The 25,857-nt window shown below is 43.8% G+C and overlaps 1 protein-coding gene across 4 annotated transcripts in view; it reads left to right on the top strand.

Annotated features, from left to right (window-relative positions):
• Positions 1-25,857, top strand: part of MYO10 (myosin X) — a 204,471-nt gene that overhangs the window by 28,727 nt on the left and 149,887 nt on the right. For 3 of the 4 annotated variants that reach the window (XM_036308574.1, XM_036308576.1, XM_036308577.1), the window contains exon 2: positions 14,448-14,546. The exons of the other annotated variant lie outside the window; for it this stretch is intronic. In XM_036308574.1, the coding sequence (XP_036164467.1) occupies positions 14,448-14,546 (99 nt within the window). The remainder of the gene's footprint in view (positions 1-14,447; positions 14,547-25,857) is intronic. 4 annotated transcript variants of the gene reach the window in all.

Here is a 25,857-nt window from a genome sequence, read left to right as displayed (position 1 = left end):
CTGCTGTGGAAGCCTGTAAAGATCTCTTGCCATTTGAAAAGCCGAGGTGTGGGCTTACACACAGATAGATGTGCTAGTACACGGGTTTATCTGGGATGCTGAATTCACACACTGGGAGGGCCTTTGCACATGTCAGAATGGGATATTGTGGTATTCCATTGCCGTTTCTTCAGGGGTATTGCAGAGTCCCTAAAGAATGCTAATTAAGGACATTTTCTTTAAAAGGGTATATTTTTAGGCTTTGATATCCGTGCAGTTTTGTGGAAACTTCTAAAATAATTTTCAAATGGCATGTTTCAAAATGACTTATTTCAAAACAAATATGTGGATTGCAGTGAGCATTGATTTTTGGAGTGAATAAGTGTAGAGGTGTACTAGGATGTCAGCATTGTTTAGTACATTACCAGGAGCAAGGCATTCTGTTTGGTGACAGAATATATATGTTGCTAATTAACTAACTTAACTTTTCTCCCGCCTCCTCTTCCTTCCTGGTTTTGCTGGGACCTAATGCTTTCCCCTCCAGGGCAGCTGCTTAGATTCATGGTTTAAAACCCAGTGTTCTTTGTTTAAGCTGGTGTTTGCTTTGTGCGGGAGCCCTTGTTTCTTGGGACTCTACCAGGGTTGAAAGTCCCTGAGTTGGTGAATGTGCAGATGGGGGCAGGGGAAGGAGCCCTCAGCCTTCACCCCCACCGGGCCCAGAATTTCAGTGGAGCCACGGACGACCCAGGGCCTGCCCTCCCAGGAGTGCGCATCTGGGCTGGGCCCCTGGACTCTGTCAAGTTTAAAAGGCTTCGGTGCTTTTGATTCTGCTGTGAAGTCAAGGATGAGGGCCTCCCTTCTGGGTGTTTCTATCCCTGGATAGTTTCCTGGACATGTGGTTGGCCTGGCATCTGAGTTATGACTTCCTCTGCCCGTAGTTACTTTCCTTCCGTGAGCCTGTGCAGTGGCAAAGGGCCCTACAGTGGGGCCTTGACTTATGAGTGTCCCGACTAATGAGTTTTTTGAGATACCAGCTGTCTCTCGGCTGATTTTTTGCATTGAGTTGATAGAGTAATTTGAGTTAACGAGCTCCTTAACAAGCTCGGTCTCGGGGAACGAATTAAACTCGACAGTCAAGGCCCCACTGTATTTTGCAGAGAGAAGCAGTGGGGCCAGGTGGATGGCTTAGGAGCAGAATCCTGCCTCCTCAGTGGAGCCCTAGCTCAGCCCTGCTTGGCCTGCTCATCCTGCACCCAGGCCCACCCTGTCCTAGGGGAGGAGCCCCTCTGTTACGGGTTCACCAAAGGGGTTTTTATTGTAGGCATGCCCTTGCTTCCAGCCAGGAGTCAGCTTTGTCTCAGTAGGCAGAGTGAGTGAGTGAGTGTGTGTGTGTGTGTGTGTGTGTGTGTGTGTAAGTGTAATTGTGGCTCGAGTGATGCGGGCAGGATGCAGTAGAGGCAGAGGACCGGACTCCACTCCTAGGAACTTTCCTTTGGTCTCGCTGGGGAGCAGCTCCTTTGCAGGGCCGAGCCTGTTCTCACCACTAGCCCTTAGGTCCGTGGTTCTCAACCTTGGCTGCACATTAGAATCACCTGGGAATCTTTTTAAAATCCTGATTTCTGGGCCTCATCCTCTGGAAATTCTGTTTCTTTGTTATGGGGTAGAGCCACATTAGTAACAAAGAAAAAGAATTTCCGGAGGATGAGGCCCAGAAATCAGGATTTTAAAAAGATTCCCAGATGATTCTAATGTGCAGCCAAGGTTGAGAACCACTGCCTTAGGTAGTGAGAGACCTTGTGGGAAGGAGAAAGGGGAGCAAAGGGGTCCTGCATGTGGACCAGGGCCACTTGGTCTAGATGGGGCTTGGCATCCGGGGGCAGGGAGAAGCCAACCAGGAGCCAGGAGGAAGTGGGAGGAACTTTCCTGTAGCTTCAGATCTCAGAGCTAGGTGTTACCTGCCCCGAGGCCGCCCCCCCCCCCCCCCTTTTAGTTGGCAGGCCACAGATTCAGCCCACGGGTTCAGCTTGTTCTCCTGGTCCACCCCAGTGGGGTCTTAACTACAGTCTCCTGTCCTTCTTCCCACCATTTAGTCTGCTCCAGGAGATCTTGAGAATTTCCAAGTTTTGCGTGACCGAGGGTCTTTTGAACTGAGATGGAATTCAAAGTTGATACTTCAAAAACGGCGTGGCTGCTGTGTTTTGCTTCTTGTGTTTGTAAAAACATAGAAAAAAAATCGATTGCATTGCCAGACAGTGGAATCTGACCCACAGTCTGTTGGGCAGGGGGAGGCAGTTAGCCCTCAGTGGTTCCTAGCGCTTGGTGAGTTTGAGTCCGAGACTTGTTTTTCTCTTGGACTTGTTTCTTTCTTGGACTGGACAAAGGTGAATGCCTTCGTTGTTCAGTTGCATGCAGCTGTTAATAGTTTACAGATGTGATTAAGTTAAGCAGGTGAGCCACGTTACAGAGTATCTTAGCCTAAGCGGTGCCTGGCTAATTTGCATCATTGGGCCTTTCATCTTGAGGCTTCCACCTGCCCGTGGGGTTTGTCCTGTTCATTCATCTCTCAGAACCCAGGTCTTGTGAGGCCTGCTTCCTTCCTTCATCAGCACCCCCAGGTACGGGCACTCTGCATGTATGTACCCCTAAACTAGCCTGTGGCATCAAGTGTAAATGACCTAGCAGCATCCCTGTTAGATGGCACGGTCTGCTGGGTGTTCATCTCTGGGCTGTGTCTCTGGCACAGCGTCTTCCTGGCTCAGTTGGTCAGTGGCCACTTCTGCTCTCCTTGGGGAATGTGTGCTTTTCCACTCATCCTCATCTCAGAGTTACCCGGGAGGTAGGTGGTGTTTATTTCTCCTCTAAGATGAGGACACTGAGGCCCCAGGTGGTTAATTTGGCCCAGCCCACATTCAGATGCAGGAAAGCCAGGAATCCCATTCAGGCGTTTTGACGTCTGCGCTGAGCCATCATTGGAAACCACCCTACTGTAGTCTAACCTTGAGGAAAATCCCCAGATGAGCACCAACTGAGGGGCATTCTATACATTACCTGACCTGTGCTCCTCAAAACAGTGAAGGCCTTTAATCAAGGAGAGTCAGATAGGGGTCTGCTTGTTTTTCTGTGTAGTTGTCTGTCTCTTCCGTTTCTCTTTTTTCACTTGAGATATAATTCACGCATCAAAAAATTCACCCTTTTAAAAAGGTATACAATTGAGTGGTTTTCGGTATATTCATTAAATACTAGTATTTGTATAGATTGGTATACTAATACTGGTGTATACTAATAGTTATGCAACCATCACCACTATCTAATTTCCAGAATATTTTCATCACTCTATAAAGGAACACCATACCTATTCCTGGTCACTCCTACACCCAGCCCTAGGAGATCAGCAACTGCTGTCTGATATTTCATATCGATGGAATCATATACTGTGTGGTCCTTTGTGCCTGACTTCTTCCACTTAGCATAATGTTTTCAAGGCTCATCGGTGGTGTCACCTTGATGAGTTCTCCATCCTTTTCCTTACCAAATAATATTCCACTATAGCCTATGCCACATTTTAAAAATCTGTAGTGAATAATGCTGCTGCAAGCATTTGTGTACTGGTTATGATGTGTGGACATATAGTTTCATTTCTCTTGGGATATGCCTAGGAGTGGAATGCCTGGGTCATATGGTAGCTCTGTGTTTAAGATTTTGAGGGATTGCCAGACTGCACCATTTTTACATTCTCACCGGCAGCACATGAGAGGTCTGTTTCTCCACATTCTCATCAGCACACCTCTGTTCTTTTTGATTGGGTGGGATTATCTTTTAAACACCTTTAAGTTGAGGAAGTACGATTTTATGAAAAACATTAACTATTTTTGAAATTTAATAAAATTCTGCAAAGGCATTAATTAGTATGGACACGACAGCAAGGAGAAATAGCTGTGTTAAGTTTATTTACTTCCCACTGTGTACTTGGGTCGTTTGTTTTTATGAAGTATTGGTGAACTCCTGTTCTGAGTAAGTTTGTGTATTTTTTTTTGCTAAAAACAGATGGTAGCCAGAACACAGCCAGGATTTCATCAAGATAATTTTATCAGTTTTGGTTTATTTGTGAATTTTTTTTTTTTTTTTTATGTATTCACATCAAGAATAGGAAAGGGCAGTAAGCTCTAGGAAAGGGGATGTGAAGGCCGTCTGGTACTGCATGCCATGGAGAGTGCAAACATCTTGCGATGGCTTTTTATTGCTCCTTCTGTTCCCCATCTCCTACTGTTTCCACTAAAAGGAAGAATGGAATGCAGCTCTCAACCAGCTATTTTATGTCTCTTGGAGAGGATTTCCCACTAGTTTTTGATAGTCCTTAGACTCAGAACCGTTTTATTTATTTTATTAACTTCGCACATCTTTCCCTCACTTACCTGCTTTTCTTTCTTGCCTTGTTCTACTGCTCCATATGTTACACAGTTTTTCCCTTTGAAAGAGACTAGATGGGCCCTGGCCAGTGTGGCTCAGTTGGTTGGAGCATTGTATTGTACACCAAAAGGTTGCGGGTTTGATTCCCAGTCAGGGCACATGCCTAGGTTGTGGGTTTGGTCCTCTGTTGAGGCACGTATAGGAAGCAACCTATCAATGTTTCTCTCTCTCTCAAATCAATAAACATATCCTCGGATGAGGATTTAAAAAATTCTTTTCATAAAAAAACACCTAGATAGGGAAGCTTTTTAGAATAGGCAGAGTTTACTTCTAATATATTGTAAGCTCTTTAGAGCAGGGATCATTTTATACTGTTTTGTAGTGCTGATATGAAATAGGAAGCCTAAAATATATTTGTGGGACGCATGGGTTTGTAAAAAGGTGGCCTGGTAGATGATGGATGGATGGACGGATGGACGGACTTATGGGTAAATGACTTAGACATACTTGAATGAATTTTAGGGGTATTGACTGATTCGTTAGGTCCATTTTCTGTTTTTTTTTTAAACACCTGTTGGCTATGTGACGATTGGTTGGCTAATAGATGGAGTGATTAGATTTTTGTTCCTTGGATTGTCATATTTCTACAGTGTTGAGATTATTTCAGCAACTTGGAGATGTCTCATTTCTTTCAGTGTTGAATTGTTTCTTGTATTTCTAGTCACTATATTTAACTGAAAAGCTGTTTCAAGGAATTGCAAGGAAGGTAGGGAAAATGAAAATATGAAATCAGGACTGAATCAATTGGCAAGTTGAACCCCTGCAATCATGGGAATAAACTCTTTACAGGGGCAGGCATCTTGCCATTTAGTCTAGTTTGTTTTTGTTTTTGTTTGGGCTGGAAGTGGGGGATGCCAATGAGTCTTTATTAGATATAAAAGTTAGTTTATTATTACTGATACTTTTTTCCATTTTCTTTCCTCTGTTTCCTCCCTTTCCACCATCTACTCTGTACAATGTTTGTTGTACCCTCTGCATGGAAGCTGAAAGCGATGACAGAGTTTGACCTTATGGGCTTATGGGCAGGACAACAGGAAAGAACATTGGTGGTGCCATGTGATCCTCTCACTGGGTGCTCTAGAGACCAGACTGTCCAAAGACATGGATGGGATGTTTGTGAATTTGATAGCAAAGAATGCACACAGGCCTCAGTTCGCAGCCAGAGTGTGTTGTAGGTGTGCTTGTGAGTTAGTTGTTTGAGACACTAATCTTCCTGTGGAAATAGGGCTGTAAATGATCCCAGGCCCATAGGCAATCCCAAGAAATGATGTTGATAATCATGATGATGATGATGATGATGATGACATAGCCGAAATCTACAAGTATATTGTAGCTACAAATAGTTGAATGCATTTCTTAAAAGCAACACCATTCAAGACTTCTCTAGGCCAGCCTTGGGAATAACCCAGCACTTCTGCTATAATCTTTGGGGAGGGTGCAGATTATGCCATTGAGTCCTGAAGTGGAGTGTCAACCACACATTCTCCTCCGGAATTGAATGGTGGCATCATGTCCGGTGGTGGCAGGATTGTTGTTCTCGGGGTTGCCTGTATCGGAAACAAACGCCATCACGGTCTCACAACCAACAGTCAAGTGGCACAGACCTGGGATCCTCGCACCACATTTCTAACTTTTGGGGCTGTATGCTCACAGTTTCACTTTGAGCCCCCCTTTACTACTTCTTCCTCCTCAGCGGTTGGTGCTGGCCTTTGAGGACAGAGCCTGCACTTGCCCGTGTTCCATTCAGAGCCTAAGAGCCCTGGGCTGACTTGAAGCTTTCCTCTGTGGACTCTGATAAGCTCAGACTGATTGCCAGGCTCAGGTCTAAAACCCTGCACTCACGCATGAGTCATGAGTTCACTCGGTGCTGTGGGTCCTCACTCTGCACGCTGAGCCGCAGAGGCTAAGGACCACCCACGGCTGCCGGGATGCTTGGAGAGCCCGGTGCCCGCCCTCTTCACTTTACTTCCAGGGCCCTCGAGATTGGCCAGGGGGAAGGATCTTAGGTTCCACCTTCCCCTTTAATTTTCAATCTCCTGTGTCTATTCCCAGCCAGCAGTACTTCTTGTCCCCGCTGCTTGTGTTCACGCTGCATTTTTCATACTTATCTTGTGGTGTGATTATGTTGTGTCTTTATTCTCTCTGTTTCCAAGCTTTCCGACAAGTTTGGTGTTGGGGTTTGCAAGCACTTGGGGTTGAAATAGCTCCGGAGGTGAAAAAGCACAGTGAGCAGTTCCAGTGACCTGCATGAGAACATTAAAAGTCCGTTCTAATTAGCATTAAAGAGCATTGGAAGAAACAAAAACAGAAACAGCCCAATGGACAGAGCGGAGGAAGAGAGGAGTCCCTCTGGCACCATCGTCTGGCCTCAGAGACTTTCCCCTTGTGTTTGTCAGACAGTTTGGAAACCCATCGCAGAGGTCGCTCCCTGACCCTGCTGTGTGCACTCAGTTTCATGTCCCTGGAAATTAGATCTGTCCCAGGTATGCTGTGTCTGGGCTGATCCTACCTTGGGAGGTTGTGGAAATTCCTAGAATTTACAAGGGAGTCTGCTTTCAATTAATGATGTCTTGGACAGTGAGTGGTTTTGAAAACTCCCTCAAACTTTGTATTACTCCACATCCACAATTGTCAGCTGGGACAGCCCCCTCGCCCACAGCATAACTACTTCATCCAAAATGTCAATAATGCCGAGGTTGAGAAACCAGCTTTAGAACATTGAATGTTATAAAAGCCGTGTGTCCTTTGAAGTGGGCTTTAGTAATAAGGATTAGGAAAAAACAACATCTGTGAAGTTGAAAAGGTATTCCTACTTCCAACAGAAAAAAAAAAGACAATAAAACAGGAGCTATCTCACTTACACGTGGAAGCAAAATAAAAGAAACCAAACTTAGAGAGACAGAGGACAGATTGGTGGTTGCCAGAAGTGGGGGTGGGAGAAATGGATGAAGGGGGGTCCAAAGGGACAAACTTCCAGTTATAAAATAAGTGCTGGGGATATAGTGTACAGCATGGTGACCACAGTTAATAACACTGTATTGTATATTTGAAAATTGCTAAGAGAGTAGATCTTAAAAGTTCTCATCACAAGAAAGTAAATTTGTAGCTATGTGTTGTGATGGGTGTTAACTAGACATATGGTGGTGATCATTTCATAATATACACAAATATTGATTCATTATCTTGGATGCCTGAGACTAGTATAATGTTGTATGTTAATTATATCTCAATTAAAAATAAACAGGAGAAAAGTGCTATTTAAATCCTTAGTATAATACATGGTTCATATCTGGTTTCTGGAATTAACACCATTCACATCCAAGATCCCCTTGCCCACTCCCCAGTCTTCCACAGGAGACTTTTAGGCCAAGCTGGGTTGCTTCTTTACTATGTCACTACAGGCAAAAAAATAAGAAGCTTCTCTCAGCTGCTTCATTTACTGCAGATTTAAATAGTCTTTAATTTAGCCTTTACAAAATTATTTGACCTTTTTGCCTTAAAAAACAAACCAGAAAAAAAAAGCAGATCACATTTCAGGACCAAATTGTGACTTTCTCATGTAGGTTGTTAGAGAATCCTGAACTGTGATACTTAACATAGGCCAAGTAAGTGGTTGTGGGACAAAAGTAGGTGTGGTGCCCTGTTCTGGGTCTGAGATTGAGTTGTGTGTTTTGCTGAAGAATGTTCTCTTTTCCGTGAATCTGTAATTAGACTATGCTACACAGCATGGTATTTAAAGTCCATCATCATTATCACTTTTCAAGGATTATTTTCTTACCGTATTTTTAAACGTAATTTTTTCAAAGCCAAGAAAATCATTTTTAAAGCCAAAAGAGAAATATAATTTTTCAAAGGGCAATAGGAGGTTGAAATCTGTGTGGTGATATTTATCTTCTTTACCTTAAGGTAGGTAATAATAAGCATTTTTGTGCAGAGGGCCATTTTTGTGTAAATATTTTAGGCTTTATGTAGCTACCTCACATAGCCATGGTAGGAGGAAGAAAGGAGCTAGGTTAACTTTCTTGCCCAGAGGAGCACTGGCTGGGGACTTATGATTAACTAGAGGCCTGGTGCATGAATTCAGGCCAAAACCGGCCCCCTAACATCCCCTGAGGGGTCCTGGATTGTGAGAGGGCGTAGGCCAGGCCGAGGGACCCCACTGGTGCATGATCGGGGCTGGGGAGGGATGCAGGAGGTTGGCCAGCCGGGAAGGGACCGTGGGCGGGCTCCAGGGCGTGTTCGGCCCATCTTGTTCAGCCCCGATTGGCCAGACCCCAGCAACAAACTAACCTACAGGTCAGAGCGTCTGCCCCCTGGTGGTCAGTGCACATCATAGCAGCTGGTCAATGAGTTGACTGTGCCTCCTGATGGTCAGAACATATCATAGTGAGCAGTTGAGCGGCCTTACCATATCATTAGCATATTACCCTTTGATTGGTTGAAAGGCCAACCGGTTGACCGGCCACTTAGCATATTAGGCTTTTATTATATAGGATAATTGAATTCCATGAGACACTTCACCTTTCGATTACCTTAGGGATGACTTGTGTGGTGTCTTGGCTCCCTGGTCAGTGTCAGTGGAGAGCAGATACTAATTAATTCAATTCAGAACTCCGAGTTTTAACACAGCCCTTACAATTAATTGTTGTGGGTTTGATTTTTATTGAGTGGTTTCTTTTGTATGTTTCTTGGTTACCTCCATCACTCAAATACAAAAACATGATTGGTTTTTTCCAATTATGGAATAGTTAAAAATAATTATGTACAATGGAGATGTATATAAACTGGGAAATTAATTTTTAAAAATTGTTTGAAACTACCAAGGTATAATAACATACAATAAAATGCACCCATTATAGGTGGACAGTTGAGTGAGTTTTTGTACATTTATACAGTTGTGTGGCCATCAACACAGTCCTGCTTTAGAACAGTTCCATCATCCCCCTGAGTTCCATTTCCCACGTTCACAGTCAGTGTCCCTCCCATCCTAGCACCAGGCAGCTGTTCTACTTTCCGCGTCTGTGGATTTGCCTCTTCTGAACATTTCATGTAAATGGAACCCTATAATAGGCACTCTTTTGTGTGTGGCTTCTTTCACCCAACATGAAGTTTTTGAGATTCATGTTTATCTGCTGATTCTATCAGTGATTCGTTTTTATTACTGAAGAGTTTCATCGTAGGGATTTATCACATTTTGTTTCTGTACCAGTGGTGGACATTTTATTGGTTTCTAGTATTTGGCTATCATGAATTATGCTGCTATGCTTGCAAGACTTTTAAAATTTTTCTCTTGAGTTAGGTAGATATCTAGCTGTTGAATTGTTGGGACATATGGTAAGATTATGTGGAAACATTTTTGTTTTACATGCCCGTCACTATCTCCACATCGTCACCAACACTTGGTATAGTCGGTCCTTTTTTATTATAGCTAGGAAATCATTTGTTGGCAATGGAAAATGGAACCCCTATGAACTTCACTTTTGAAGAAGGGATGGTATTTCTTGCCTCCCCATATCTTACAGGATTGCTCTGAAGATCAAAGGAGATGGAAATTTATGTGAAAGGGCTTTTTAGTGTTAAACTGTTACTGGTGAGTATGTGCAGAAAAGTATTTAGCTGTTAAATTTAACACATATCTGTCTCAGAGATTAAGATGAAAACTTGCTCAAGTGTTAATAAAATGTGTATGTTATGGTTGAACTTGTTCTACCTTCTTATAAAGGCATATTTTACTCAAGTTGTGAGCTCCCTCCATATGCCTGCATTGTACATTAAATTATCAGCCTTATTTCACCATGACAGGATATAATGGTTTGCATATGCTGGGCAGTTTTTTCTTTCCCACTCAAAGTTGGATGGTCTGGTAAATGTCTGCTTGTGACTTCATTTTCAAATACCTGTGGGTGGCCTCTTTTCTGGACCTGGGCATATGTGTTCTATTCCAATGGAATGGAAGGAGAAAGTCTGGGGACTCAGAGAAACGACCAGGAAACAGTTTATCTATGTAAAAACAGGCATTGCAACGGTTTTACTTTGCAATTCTGATTCTATGAAAATTGCCAGTTTGAACTTTTTCAAAGAACAAAGGGAGTTTTGAATGCATTTTCCTCCCTACCTGTGGAAGCCAGCTGCCACAGGTCTAGGGGAACTGGCCTGGGGGCCCTAAATTTGCTATTTGGGGCTGTATTTCATAAAACTTGCTTATCAGCCGCTCTTCACACCTGTTGAGAAAGACCTTTGGACTAAGGAAGTTGAACTGTGTGTTTGACCATATACCACTGTGTCCATAAAAGGCTTGAAGGCGCTTCAAGTGAAAAGGTAAACAGAAACAACAAAACTCAAGTAAAAGAAGCTGCGTGCCATATATAGTTTCTGGGAGTTTATAGTTCTGGGGGTTTATATTAATCCTGGTGACAATTTATATTAATTCAGTAATGCTTCCTAATAAAAACCTTAATTTATTCTTACTGAATAGACAGTTTTAATAATTGGGAAATGTGCACATGAAATCCTTTTCTGATAAAAATGATGCAGGTGATGGTCATAGCAGCAGTGCTTTGGACCCAGGATCTGGGATGGTGGTTCATTAAATTAGTATTTCATGATTTTACCTACTGAGCAAAAGTTCTCACCTTACATGACTTCGAAAATTTCTATTTCAGGGGTGGGCAACCCCTGGCACACATGCCAAACATGGCACGCCAGGAACTTTTGCTGGCACGCGAAACCCTCTCTTATAATCTTCCATTTACAATTTTTTTCTTAATATCGACTTTTTTATTTTTCAGATAAATTCAGTGTAGGTGCATCTTAGATAAATAAATAATTTTACATAACATGTATACATTAAAAAATAAATGTATTTGTCATCATCATATACTGTGTTTTTGTTCGAACTTTATTATTTCTTCAAGGTTCTTCACATACATACACCTCAAGAGATATCAAGCAGGCGTAACATGTTCTCAAAAAATTAGCGTTGGCACACAGAAGAATTTTGAGTCAGAGATTTTGCTGGTTTTGGCACGCACTCACAAAAAGGTTGCCCACCCCTGTTCTATTTGAATATGGGTACACGCATGTGTGTGCACAAGTGTGCTCACATGTGTGTATTTCAAAGCTTTCAAATGTTGCAGTCTCCAAAGTGTGAATTAAAAAGAAGGTGCAAAAAGTAGTTGAGGCCCTCGGAAATCCTTTTCTTGAGCATCTATAATAATAAAGGCGTAATATGCTAATTAGACCGGACTACCTTCTGGATGAAGCCAGGGCTGCCAGGGAAGCCTGGGTCTCGGGTGCCAGAGGTAAGCCGGTGCCGGCAGCAGGGGAAGGAAGGCCTACCCTTGCATGATTTTCATGCATTGGGCCTTTAGTTACTAATAACATGGTTTGTTATGGAATGATATTTGAGGGGTCTTAGAGGAGGCCCGAAGTAAATGTTCTTTTTGGAAGCAGCTGTTTGCTAATCAAGAATCAGAACTGTCAGGTGGTTGGTTCTCATTGTTTCTGGGTGTTACCAGCATCTCAGCCTGCGTTGGGCATCAGAGGTACATGACCCACTCCTGTGGAGATAAGAACGCACCGCTGCTGGTGTTATGCATGTTCTTTAAATAAGCAGACTTTAGGACTTATAGAGAAACCACTCATATTCATTTCTGATGATCTTTTCCACCTTGATCGTGGAGGATTTCAACCCCTCTTTGGAGGGGTGGTGAAGGAAGGATGCGGTTAATTTAAAATTCCCTTAATAATGAGAAATGGGGTGCCCATGGGAGGGCCTTGTGTGGGGCTGTCATAGGGGATACTAGGAAAGTTGCAGAACTCACACAGGGAAAATCATGTGAGCCAGTGCCCTTTCAACTTGAGGCCTCAACCACCTTGATGTTCTTGGAAATGCTTGTAGAATCTCATGCACATGTGGCCCCCGCCTCTGGGTCCCCCTGCTTCCAGGGACCCTGGGTCCACTTAGCTGGCCCCAGATGCTTTCATCCAACTCAAGGTGACTTACTGGATCCTGAGTGACAGTGGTGTAAAGGCAAACATTTTGGGTCCTGGCTGGTTATTGATGGCACCGAGGGAATAACTTAAATTGAAATTTTATATCTTCTTAAAATTTTCCTCATGGGGTGGGGCGGGGAGAGAGAGAGATTGAAAGTGATTATATGTGATAACTGGCCACTTAAAGGGGCCTTTGTTTTATACTTTAATTATTGACTAATCCATTAATGCATTTGATTTATTTATGAGTTATTTTAAGGAGATAGAGTCGGTGTGATGTGTGGGAAGAGCCTGGGGTTAGGAATTGGAGAGATTTGAGACCTGGCTGGGTCACTCACTGTGACATCAGGCAAGAAGTTAGGCTCTGAGCTTCCGTTTTTTCCCAGGGAGGGGATTCCTGTCTTTCTGAGGATTAGTATTAGATATAGAGTGTCATTGAGCACATGACCAGGACATCTCATGGGCACTCCGTTACTGCAAGCTACTGTTTTTGCTATTTATAAAGAGCAAAAGTAGCATAAATTCAGTATACTTCTGTATTACTTACTTCCTGCCAACTCTTTGTTAACAGAGCAGTAGTAACCCCTTAAACTGGAAGTTTAACATACCATAGCCAATATATTGTAAATTATAACAGAAATTATGCAGGCCATTGAAATGAGGTTGAAAGTTCTAGAAAAAAGAAGTTGCGTTTAACTGCTATGTCAAGTTATAACTTGGTATATTTTTTTCCAGTTTTGTTTTTGTTGGAGTTAATGAAATGGTTGAGCACAGTAGGAATAATGTAATGAGATACTAACGCTGTCCATCATATGGGTGTACATCATAAAGGCAGTTCTTTATGATTGGAATGACCAGCGAACACCCAGTAATTTCTTCAAACTTCTTTATCACTCCTTCTTGGAAACAAATAGTTTCTATGTTGTGAAATCAAAGGAAGAAAAGCTAAAAATATATTTATTTCATTTGTCCACTTGGGAAATTACAATGGATATGAAATCAATGCCAAAAAAATATTCCCTTCATTAAAACAATGGGATCTGGAAGTTATCTTTTGGACTACCACCCCAGACTGTGGAGTGCATTTGGTGTCTGTTGGAATCCTACCCACATTCCTACCAGTGGATTGGGTTCTGATTTTTACTAAAATGTTAGTCCCTCTCTTGGTGAATTCAGTTGACTCATGGATTTGGTACAAGTAGGGAGTCTGAAGCCCTCCAAGAGGGCACGTACATGGGGGTTGGGCCCAGGACAATGGGAGCCCTCGCAGGTCCCAAAGAGTTCTCAACTTGGGGTGAAGCAGAGTAGTGACCTGGCCAAATTTGTGGTTTCTGGAAGCCAACTGCCTGGGGTTGAGTTCTCTCTCTGTCATGAGATGATGGGCATAAAACTTTACCTCTAGGCCTTTATTTCTCTATCTGTAAAATAGGCGTGATAATAGTTCCTGCCTCAACAGGTGTTTGTTTATAAGTGAAATGAGATAATCCCTATAAGTCAGTTGCACCCAGTAACACAGGGGCTACAATTTTCTCAGCCCCTTCTTCGTTCTCTTTGTCCAAGTGGGCCTCCCTCTCCGTCACACTTCTCTATAGTAAAGCTTGCAGGTGATGCTTTCTGAAGAGTCATTCTTTGCTTGTTTGAGAAGAACATTTGCATTTCAAAAATTTTCTTTTTCTTTTTAAAATATATTTTTATTGATTTCAGAGAGGGAGGGAGAAGGAGCGAGAGATAGAAACATCAACAATGAGAGAGACTCATTGATCGGCTGCCTCCTGCACACCCCACACTGGAGATCGAACCCGCAACCTGGGCATGTGCCCTGGACCAGAATCGAACCCGGGACCTTTCAGTCTGCAGGCCAACACTCTATCCACTGAGCCAAGCCAGCTAGGGCAAAAAAGTTTCTTTTTTAAAGGAATGTCGTAGGCATAGTAATTTTGAGGGTGGTGTTTTGCCACAACATGCAATCCAAACGCATCATTAAATTCTGTTTATTTTGTTTACAGGGAACACGGGTCTGGCTGAGAGAGAATGGCCAGCATTTTCCAAGTACTGTCAATTCCTGTGCAGAGGGCGTCGTCGTCTTCCAGACAGACTATGGTCAGGTGAGCACCGGTCCCTTCGCCCAAGGAATGCGAAGTGCGCACCTCGAGTGTGTGTGAGACGCAGTGACATTCCCCAGTGGAGCACAGGAAGGGTTCCAACCAGGGCGGGACAGGAGAGCCTCCGCTTGGCTCCACTTGGCCGGTCTCCTGCCTGGGGGCTCTTGTCCAAGAATCAGAAGTATGGAATGCAAGCAGCTGGAGGAAAAGTCCGAATATATTGATGTTTGCTCATTGGTTTCCTTACCACTTTCCCTTAAAATTCTTAAACTATTCATAGAGTATCGGAGATACTGGCTGGCCAGTGAGGCGGTAGTGTGGTGGTGCCTGGATTCCTGTAAGAATCCGACTGACTAACCCCCTCGCCTGAGCTACCTATCCGCCTTGTTAAGCAGCTGCACAAGTTCCTTCTGTGTGTGGGATCCCACTGCTCCTGGTTCTCCATTTTTGTGTGTAAAACAAATGAGAAGCCCCATCATTGAAAACCGAAATACAATGTGAATCCAGAAACTGGCTCATTGATTGTACAGCTGACTCTTGAACAACACAGGTTTGAACTGTGCAGGCCTGCTTATGCATGGATTTTTCTTCTTCTTTTTTTTTTTAAGTACATTTTTATTGATTTCAGAGAGGAAGGGAGAGAGAGATAGAAACATCAATGATGAGAATAATTGACCAGCTGCCTCCTGCATGCCCCTTACTGGGGATTGAGTCTGCAACCCAGGCATGTGGCCTGACCAGGAATTGAACTGTGACCTCCTGGTTCATAGGTCAGTGCTCAACCATTGAGCCACGCCAGCCAGCCCTGGATTTTTTGTTTTTTCTCCCCAAAGAGATGTTGTAAATGTGTTTTATCTTCCTTATAACTTTCTTATCGTTTTCTTTTCTCTAGCTTACTTTATTGTAAGAATACAGTATATAATGTATATAAATATACAAAATGTATGTTAATCGACTGTTCATGTTATTGGCGAGACTTCTGGTCAAAAGTAGGCTATTAGTAAAGTTTTGGGAGAGTCAAAAGTTATACGCAAATTTTCGACTGTGCAGGGGGATAGGTGCCCATAACATGTTGTTCATCAACTATATCTGAGTCATTGTGAAAGGAGCCCAGTTTCTCCATTTTTATAAAGAAAATTAATTTTAATATTACAAATGGGTCCCTCCCTCAGAGGCACACATCAGAATTTAAGACATCAAGAAATAAAAGGATGTCCTATACCAGTATTTAAAACTCAGAGTTTCTGAATGTCATTTGTAAGTCGTGCTGAGCATGAAAGCTGCAAGCTCAGTGCTGTGTAGCTTGAGGCAGGCGAGCTACTGGGCGCTCTCTGCCTCTTAGCCCAGCTGGTCCCTGGGGTGGCACCTTTCTCATTTCTCGGCTTCATGAGGAGTGATTTTACTGGGCTGTTTTGTAGTTCCTCAGATGCTTTTTCATCTGAGTCTTGAATGGCTCTTCGGAATTCATCTGGTGGTGTGAGGATGCAGCTGTGTTTTATGGACGTAGATTGGGGGGTGGCATAGGGAGAAGGTGGCAGGGGGTTACATGTTTACCAGCCCTCGCAGGTGTGGTCGCTGCACTGGTGCCCAATCTGGTTCCTTTCCCATCGGGTTGTCAGGTCGTGTTGTGTGATCCATAAACCGACTAAATGACTTCTGCTGAACTTCAGGGTGGGGTGCCGCTGTGATGCTGAAGTTCCCGTGCAGGCTTGGTCAGCATTTTTCTGTCTTTCCTTGACTTCTGCCTTTTTCTTTCTCACTGGCCCCACGAATTCAGTCCCTTTCAGGCCCTGCACATACTTCTCAAATGCAATAAAAAAGGAAACAATACTTACTCAGCGTACCAGTTTGGCGTAAGTATTCCTAAAAGATTTATAATGCAGTTATTTTTTGTTGTTGTTGACTTTTCTTTTAATCCCAAAGATAATGTTGTAAACCTTTTTTCCCTTTTTGAAAAAAAAATGGTAAAAATCCACACAATATTAAATTTACTGCCTTAAGCACTTTATCGTGCAGTTCTGGAGTGTTAAGTACATTCACAGGCTGTGCAACAGGGCTCTAGGCCTCTTTCGTCTCGCAATACGGAAACTATACCCACCAAACACGGGTTCCCCATCTCTCCTCCCCCAGCCCTTGTAACCCCCTTTCTACTTTCTGTCTCTGTCCTTTGCCTGCTTCACATACTTCATATGGGTGGAATCATACAATATTTGCCATTTTTTTGTGACTGGCTTATTTTGCTTTACTGTCCTCAAGGTTCTAAGACACTTTCTGTTCTTATTTGCGCTTTGCTTAGTGAATGGAGGCTTCTAACATGGCAACTTCAGCAGCATTTTAGTGCTACTGCCTGTGACACGTGGTCAGCCATCTGTGTCACAGCCCATGGACAGCTCTCGGGGAGGGTGGAAGTGGAATGGGATGGTCAGGGAGTAGTTCTGTTCACTCTTGACAGTATTTATGGATTGTGGGTTTAGAAAGAACGAAGCCAGAATAACGTGTACTTAAATATGAAAACAACTCTCAACGTGGACTTCTGATCTTCAATCGGTCTTCAAATACTTGGTCTTAATGTTGTCTACTCTGTCATTCCAAAGTCTAACAAGTATAATTAGCTTGGTGATTTGTGTAGGAATTGCAGGGTTTAAAATATGAGAAAAGTGAGATGAGATTGAAAGAATTGGGCTCAGACTAGGATCAAGAACTGGCAGTGGCCAAAAGACTCTAGTTTCTTTCTTTCTTGACCTACAAGTTCACTGTAGGGCGTACAGGCGTGGTCACCGAGGAGGAGGAGAAGTTCATTAACTGGTCCTGGTGCCCAGGAACATCTGCTTTTTAACTCGCTGGGATAAATTCTTTTTTAAAAAAATCTTTGTTGTTGAAAGTATTACATATATCCTCCCTTTCCCCCCATTGACCCCTTTTAGCCTGCCCCCGACCCTGCCCCATCCAGGCCTTCACCACCCTATTATCTGTATGCCTGGGTTATGTATAGATGCATGCAAGGTCTTTGGTTGATCTCTTCCTACCCACCCACCCACCCACTCACCCTCACCTTCCCTCTGAGATTCACCAGTCTGTTCAATGCTTCTATGCTCTGGACCTGTTTTGTTGAACAGTTTATTTTGGGATAAATTCTTGAAGGAATCTGGTCCAAGGTGCAGAACATGGCCTTGTCCCAGTCAAGCCCCGTGTCTAGTAATTTTCCAAGGCATTGGCTAATTTCAACCCAATTTGGTATGTTATAAAAGGGTGTTAAGGAATTGTTGTTTCTGACCTAGCCAATGTGGCTCAGTTAGTTGGGCATCCTCCGGTGCACCAAAAGGTTGCTGGTTTAATTGCCAGTCAGGGCAGTGCCTGGGTTGCAGGCTCAATCACTGGTAGGGGGTGTGCAGAAGGCAGCTGATTGATATTCAGCTCTCACATCGCTGTTTCTCTCTCTCCCCCTAAAAAATAAAATCAATAAATTATTTTAGAAAAGAAAAGAAATTGTTGTTTCTGGGGGAGAGAGGGGAACGGGGATTTATTGTTGAATGAGTACAGTTTCAGTTTGGGAAGATGGAAAGGTTGTGAAGATGGATGGTGGTGTTGGTTACACACCTGTGTGAATGGATTTAATGCCACTGAACTGTATGCTTCATGGTCAAGATGTAACTTTTATATTCGTATGTGTATTTTAGTGCACACACACACAAAAGATAGTAATGTTTGAAGTCAGATGGTAACTGGTAAAACATGCCAATGGGTATTTTTCTATATCTTTAAAAATACTTCTGATGAAATTTTAATGTTGCCAAAATATGACTTCTCAGAAACATAGACGGCTTGAAAAACGAATTACTCTTTGGCTCAGAGCAGTGCACCTCAAACTTTATTATCCACGAATCATATGGGGGTCTCCTTCCAATGCCAGTTCTGATCGGCTGGTCTGGGGTGGAGCCTGAGGGTCTTGCATTTCTCACAAGCTCCTTGGTGACTTGATGCTGCTGGTTCTTGAGCCCCAGTTGAGGAGTGAGGATTTAGAAGTCATTCCTGGAAGTCACCTTAGGGTCATGGTTACGGCAGGGAAGTCTCTCCGACCTCTTCCATCCGTCACCTTGGAGGACACAGCGATAAAGATGAGGTGGAGGACTTTGTGGAGAAAGCTGGAAAATATTTCTTTGGTCTTTCAAGGCTTTTCTTTTCTTGGTGTCCTCTCTTCCAACAACCATTTTACCTTGAGCGTGGCCAGGGGTGGTGCTGACTGCAGCATAATAATCCTCAAGTAGATGAAAAAGCAGTTTTTAAAAGTTCTATTTAGTGTTAGACCAAGGAGAGCCTTGTGTAACTAAAATCCTACAATGGAACCCCGGCAACCCTGGGAGGTAGTAGGCGATAGTGTGGCAGCACAAAAGGGCATGCTTTCTTATTTCCTTCAGTCTCTGAGAATTTTGCACACTCATGCAAGCTGTTCCTTTTTGGCAAGGGAGATGGTTTTAAGGTCACTTAAAATTCTATTCCACGCGAAAATCTTAATTGCTGTTGATTGGTCCTCGGAATACAGAGGACCGAAATACTCCCCTTGGACTCATAACTTAGGCTACACTCACCAGCAGGTATTTGCAGAAGAAAAAAGAAATGTGCAAGTGACAAGCTAACATACTTGGTTGAAAAATATGCATAGCTGTGTCCTCGGGAGGATGCAGTACACGGGCAAGTCAGCACGTGTTCTGAAATGTCAAAATTACTAGCTTATCGTCCTAGATAACAAGCTTTGGCCAGAGATTTAGAAGAGGCAAATTAAAAGGCACCACAATTCTGCAGGGTGCGGATGTGACCGAGCGCTCAGCTCCTGTCCAGTGCTGTCTTCCAGTCTTACCCTTGCTGATGTGAGGATGTCTTTTCTGGAACATTCACGAGGCACATGGGTGATCACGATAGCACCCTTTATGCACAGTGTAGAATTGAGTAATAAATTCTAAATTAGATTTTTTCACTTTGAGAGTGAACTGTTATCTCTGATTGCTCTGAAATTGCTTAGAGAGAGATCAGTTTACCTAATTGTATTTTAAAGGGTAATTATTTAACTTATCCCAGGAAACTTAGGACGATTACTGCACGCAATGATTTTTGTAGGATTTGCTGTGTGCCATCTCTGTATGGGGTCTTCTGAAATATTCTACTGGCGGGAGATTTAATTGCCCTAATCTACAAATAGATGCCCTCCTCCATGCCCTTTGCTGTTTATTTGCAACAAACATAGTTAGACTTTGTTTTCAAAGTTATTCTCCTCATTCTATTAATCCAGGAAAAGGCTGTTAGGTTGCCTGGTCCTTTGAAGTCATCCCCCAAGAAAGATTTCCCCAGGCCACACAGGAAACACAATCCTAATGATTTATAATCACATCTCCCATTTAAAGCCATCTCTAACCTTTTTGGTTTGACCTTCTGGTTTTGACTTGTTAGAATTAATATAAGATGGGCCCAATTTTGTGAAACTTGGTCATGGGTTAGTGTAGTGATTTTTAACAATTTCTTAAAGTCATTTTCACACTTTCTGCCATGGCCAACTGCTTTTCTTTTGCTTCCCCCTCCCTTCCACTTTGCCCCCATTGGTTCCTTTTTGTGTCCCTTGAATATCTACGGCCATGGGCGGCCTTTTGACCTCTCCACACTCCCTCCTGTGCACTCCTGTGTCCTGGAGAAATCTGCCCCAGGCCTGCTGAGTGCTGGCATACTGACTGTGGGCCTGCCCAGCACGGCTCTGTCCCATTTTAGAGCTCCAAATAACAGCGGGACCCACACATTGTCAGGAACTGGACAACTAGACTCTGTGATTTTAATATTTGTGATGGGTGTGTGTGTGTGTGTCGGGTCTGACTGCTGATGGATCCTGGGTATAGTTGAGTGAAACATCTCACAGGAAAGGAAGCTAACTGCACAAACTGGCCCCAAGAGCCCAGGAATGCCTGTGCTTTTCAGCAGCCAGGGGAGCTGCATTCCAGGCTTCACACGCAAAACCAGCTGTTGGCAGAGGCAGCTGCCGGGGGACAGGCGCCCCTCCCATTCCCTCCTTCTACAGGAGCAGGTGGGATGTGAGCAACCATGGGCCATGCCCCCAAGTGAGGAAGCCAGCAGCGGGGAACCGGCTGGAGTCTCCAGGGCAGCTCACAGCCCAGGAAAGAGTCTCCAGGCTATGACTGACGGAGGAAGAGGGAGACATCTCAATTTATGAAGATGGAGAAAAAAGAGTATGAAGGGCAATATTAATAATGCAAAAGTAGTGTCCTTTGGGTACTTTGACTCTAGGGAGTCAAACTCGGGGACAACAGTACATTCTTTCTAGTCAGCTGTCCTGGACATAATTCCACCCCCCCCCCCCCCCAATTTTATTTTGTATTGGTTTCAGGCGTACAGTTTAGTGGTTAGACAATCATACTTCTCATAGTGTGGCCTTCAACATTCCCGGTACCCCATCTGGTACCATACATAGTTATTACAATACTAGAGGCCTGGTGCACAAAAATTCATGCACTGGGGGTGGGGGGGGGCCCTCAGCCCGGCCTGCGCCCTCTCACAGCCCGGGAGCCCTCAGGGGATGTCCACCTGCTGGCTTAGGCCTGCTCCCTGGGGGATTGGGCCTAAGCTGACAGTCAGACATCCCTCTGGCAGCCCGGGAACCCTTGGGGGATGTCCGACTAACGGCTTAGGCCCGCTCCCCCCCCCGTGGAAGTGCAATGACCACTAGGGGGCAGCTCTTGCGTTGAGCATCTGCCCCCTGGTGGTCATTGCGCATCATAACAATCTGTTGTTCTGGTTGTTCTGCCTTTAGGGTCAATTAGGATTATTGACTCTAGTTCCTATGCTGCACCTACTTCCCAGGGACTCTTCTGTAATTACCAATTTGGGCTTCTTAGTCCCCTCACCTCTTTCACCCAGTCTCCCTTTGTTATTTTTAAAGTATATTTTATCTCCTTCTCAAATTTTCTTATGTCCTTTTTTGTGTGTAAAGGACAGTATTTTTATATTAATGTATGTATTCGGGAGAAACCTTACCCATTTTTTTTTTTCTGAAAAGGAAAGAAACATAGATGCTGTGTCTTTTGGCTCCTGTGGTCTCTCAAGTCTCAGATGTCCCATATTTTGCAATTGCTGCTTCCAACCAAATGAACCTGCGGGGTCTGGTTGAACCATATGAAATTGCCATCTCTCTAGGAGGATAGAGTTGAATATTGGCAATTTTATGTGGCCCCACCTAAAAGCCCTCTTTTAATTTTGTGTTTTAGCTTATCTATATGTTTATGACTTAAAAGATAGAACTTTTGTCATGGTGTACAGTAAAGTTAAGCAGAACAATGTTTCTGCAGGTGAGTTGAGGGGCAAAGCATGTCCCTATAATGATATCCAGCCCTGGTTCTTGGAGTACCACTGCCATCTTTAATACTGTTGTGGGTGCGTATGTTTGTTTGTTACAGCTCTGACATTTTTCATTCCTTTTGCAGTTTTCTGTTTTTCTGATATTTAAAAAACTTGCCATGATGGGTCTCTACTGCAAGTGTCCAAGTTGGAGCTGAAAGAAAAATGAATGAATATTCAATTTGTTTTTTTGAACTGGAGCTTGGGTTTTTCCGTATTGTCATGTTTGTGTGTTTGTGCTTATTGTGGGATATATAAATGACATAAAGTTGATTATTTTAACCATTTTTGAGTATATAATTCAATGGCATTAGTTACATTTGTAGCGTGTGCAATCATCACCATTATCCATTTTCAAAACCTTTTCCTCACCCCAAACAGCAACTCTCTAACCATTAAGTACTGACTTTCTATACAATTTATTTTTTAGCTACCTTCCCCTTAGATGCCTTTTCCTGTGCCGATTTTAGAAATAAGAGGATATTAGAAATTCTCCTTCGTGTTCTTAAGGAGTTCCGTAGACAGCATCAGGAAGCAATTGCTTTTCTCAGTTCCAGATTCCTGGGTGTCTTAGGACTGCTGCCCAGCACTGAGCGTTGGGCACTGGCCATGGATGTCCACGTGGGGCGGGAGGTACTGCCCTGGATGGGCAGAGGGCCCTTCCCAAGAGGAAGGTGACTGCACAGTCATTCAGAAATTAAGGGGAACGAGGGGCACGATGGTGACAAATGGCAATTTTTAAGAATCAGATGCGTTTGGCTTTTTTTTGGGTTGAAACTTCAGTATGGGTCCATCTGTTATTCTTGGAATTCACTTCAATCAAAACAGTGCAGCTGTATTAAAGGGACAACGCAGAGCTGGGAAACTTGTAAACTCTCTGTTCTTTCCCACAATCTGCTATTTCATCCTGGAAATACCCGCCTCTGAGATGGATATGACACCAGCCGCGAGTTTCTTAGAATCAGAAGCTTATTTTCCTCCAGAGACTGAGCGCCACGGGGGCTTTCAGTCTTGCTTTGAAGACAAAGTCCAACTTACTTGGTTGTGAGTGGGGAAAAAAAAATGTTCCTATGTTCTGAAAGCCATGTGATTGGCCCTCTAGACCTCTTCCGAGAATTTGGTTTGGCATCTTATGGCTCAAAGATAGGAAGTCAAATGTTTCCATTAATTTTCACTCTGGAATGATAGAAAAAAAATAATGATGTCTGCTTGTTTACTAGTGTACTTAGCTCCAGAGAAAAACATGCGAGACTTTGCAAGTCACAGCTCTGTGTGGAACCCTCACTTATTGTGACCTGGGAAGATTGTCACTCAGGCAGCCTGGGTGCTTGTCTTTCTCCTTTTTTGGGTTCCTGCACAGATGTGCCTGGCTCTCCCACCTTCACTCAGGGATGAACGCCCCGAGGGAGACCTTCCTGGAGAGAACTTCTCGACCTCTCCATCCAAAGGAGCCACCACCTTGACATTCGGTCACCGTGTTTATTTGATTTTCTTTATCTTTCCTCACCAAGCTCTCTGAGAAGGGGGCCTTCTCATTGTTGTGTCCGTAGCAACTAGGAGCGAAGCCTGGTTGGGGGAAACACTCAACAAATACGAAGCCAGACTAGTCATTAGAATGCTGTGGGCTCTGCTGAGACTGTCTTATAACATTTCAATAAAGAAATGACAAGGCTTAAAGGACCACAAGTGACAGAAGCAGCAGCCATGTGTCGCAAGCGTCAGGGTGGGAGTTTCACTGTGCGATTCCTATCCTGGCAGTATATAAACCATGCTCGACCAGAGGACCCCATAGGACTGGAAGATAAAGGACACTGAAGATAATTAGAGCCTCTTTCAAAGTACTTATTTCACGTGATAAACCTCAAACGTATATGAACTGCATTTTCATTCTTTGAGGGGGAGGAGGTGGATACTGGTTCAGAATATTTTCCCAAGGCCTGGCATTTTGACACCTGAGATTATTATTCCACCTACTTCAACCTCTACACTGAGACAGAAAGCAGTTTACAGGGACAAACACTAGAAGGTTTGTTGGTGTTCTGAGGAATGTGGGCTGTGTCAAGTGTTGTGGACCTCAGATAGCAAGGGCGCACACCATTTCTGTTCTGCTACCTGCCGTATTCCCAGCTCCTGAAAAATCCATCGGCAAGGCCTCGAGCCCTCCCCTGGTTTCTGGGGTCTGTCTCCCTGTTTCTTTAAGTGTATCTAGCTTAAGTGGATTAGGAATCCAGCTTATTTCTGACCCTTGCTTTAGAACATAGCTTTTGTCTTCAAGCCCCCACCTCCCTTGAAGTAAACAGCCAGGCCCCTCCCTGCCTGGCCTCCCATTGGGGCACTGGGCGGGTGGTTGGATGGGGAGGGAGGAATGGATGGCTACTAGAGGTATTTACTGGCTCCAGTGAAGCTGGAGCTGAACACACACATATTACACATTTTTTTGCAGGAGAGCAAATGGCCTCTGCCCTGGGTCACATCTTCCTTGGCTTCCTGTCCTACTTTCGGCAACTTGACTTTCTCCGTTGTGGATACGTCTCGACTTTGCCCTCTTCTTTCATCCTATTGATTGAGCCTCTTCCCCATCCTTAGGCTTGGTCTGTTTCTTTGGACTCAAGCTTCCCTCTGACCTGCCTGTGCCTCCTGTCTTTGGTTGACTTCTGGGTTCCAGGCTCTGCATCGGGGTAGCTCAGCCGACTTATGCCCTGTGTAAGCCTGTGGTCTATCCAGACCCTTCCTACAACCAGCAAGAATCCTGGTCCTGCAATGGTATCATCCAGGCATGAAGAGAAGAGCTGATATTTTGTGCCATTGGACTCATTGTTGTTTTTAGTTTTGTGGTTAGTTCAGCAAATTCAGTTGTTCATACTTGAAGGTAAGCAGGACGCTAACTTGCATTTTTGGTACCCACAAGTACTGAAAATAGATCATTAACGCTGGGTGCTAAGCTCAGGTAAAATCAAAACTTGATTTTTTTTTGAGGCTTAAATAAATACTGTGCTTTTATTATAAGTATCATTTTATGGAAAATGTATGTGAAGACCTTATTTGGAAACAAAACAATTTATAAATTATCCATGGGAATCAGACATGGCACCATGTAATGCTGGGTGTAATTTCAGTAGAAAAAGCAGGGGCAATGTGTTAGAACAAATTCAGGCAGTTGTCAGTTTGTGACTAATTTGCACTCCCTTTCAAAAATTCATTTACAACCAGTTTTCCCAAAGACTTGATGATATAGGTGGGGAATTGGTGTATCCACCCCATCTCCAAAGACCCGTGTACATACCGCAGTGCAAGACTGTGATGCTGAGAAAGCCCTCTATTGCCTGATTCCAACTTTAAACGTGTGTTCAGAGTTGCAACCTCGGATGCCACCATGGTGAGATAAGGGACTTGCATTCTTCCCAGGATCACCTGCCTGAGAGGTGAGCCGTGCAAAAGGGGGCACCTCACTTCTAAGCCATAGCATTCAGGATGGGTCAAGGGAAGAGGATGCCATTTGTTGAGTGGCTGGTGCATTCTGTCTGTGTGTCCTCACAAATACCCTGTGAGGAAGGCGTGATTATGCGCATTTTAGTGATATGGACATGGAGCTTTGGTGAAATAACACGTACAAGAGCCCACTCTTGGTCAGAGTTGGGTGATAGAGCTGGAGTTTGGGTCCAGAGTGGATCATCCTCCCACTTGATCACCTCCCTTCTTACGGAGGACGTGCAGGAGGATGAGGTGAGAAGGGTGATGGGGGTTGACAATTTCAGTTCTCAGGCCCTGTTACTCTTCATAAGGGTTATTTCTTTTCTCTCTTTAGGCCCCTCATCTTGTCATGACGTTTGTGCTTCCTCTTGAAGTCACTCTTCGTGGTGGCCCTTCCTTCCCCCGGTTTTATTGCTCTAGGCCAGTGATGGCGAACCTATGACACGCGTGT

This window comes from Myotis myotis, unplaced genomic scaffold (assembly GCF_014108235.1).
Source record: "Myotis myotis isolate mMyoMyo1 unplaced genomic scaffold, mMyoMyo1.p scaffold_m19_p_5, whole genome shotgun sequence".
Taxonomy (NCBI): domain Eukaryota; kingdom Metazoa; phylum Chordata; class Mammalia; order Chiroptera; family Vespertilionidae; genus Myotis; species Myotis myotis.
This window is presented reverse-complemented; position numbering and strand designations above follow the sequence as displayed.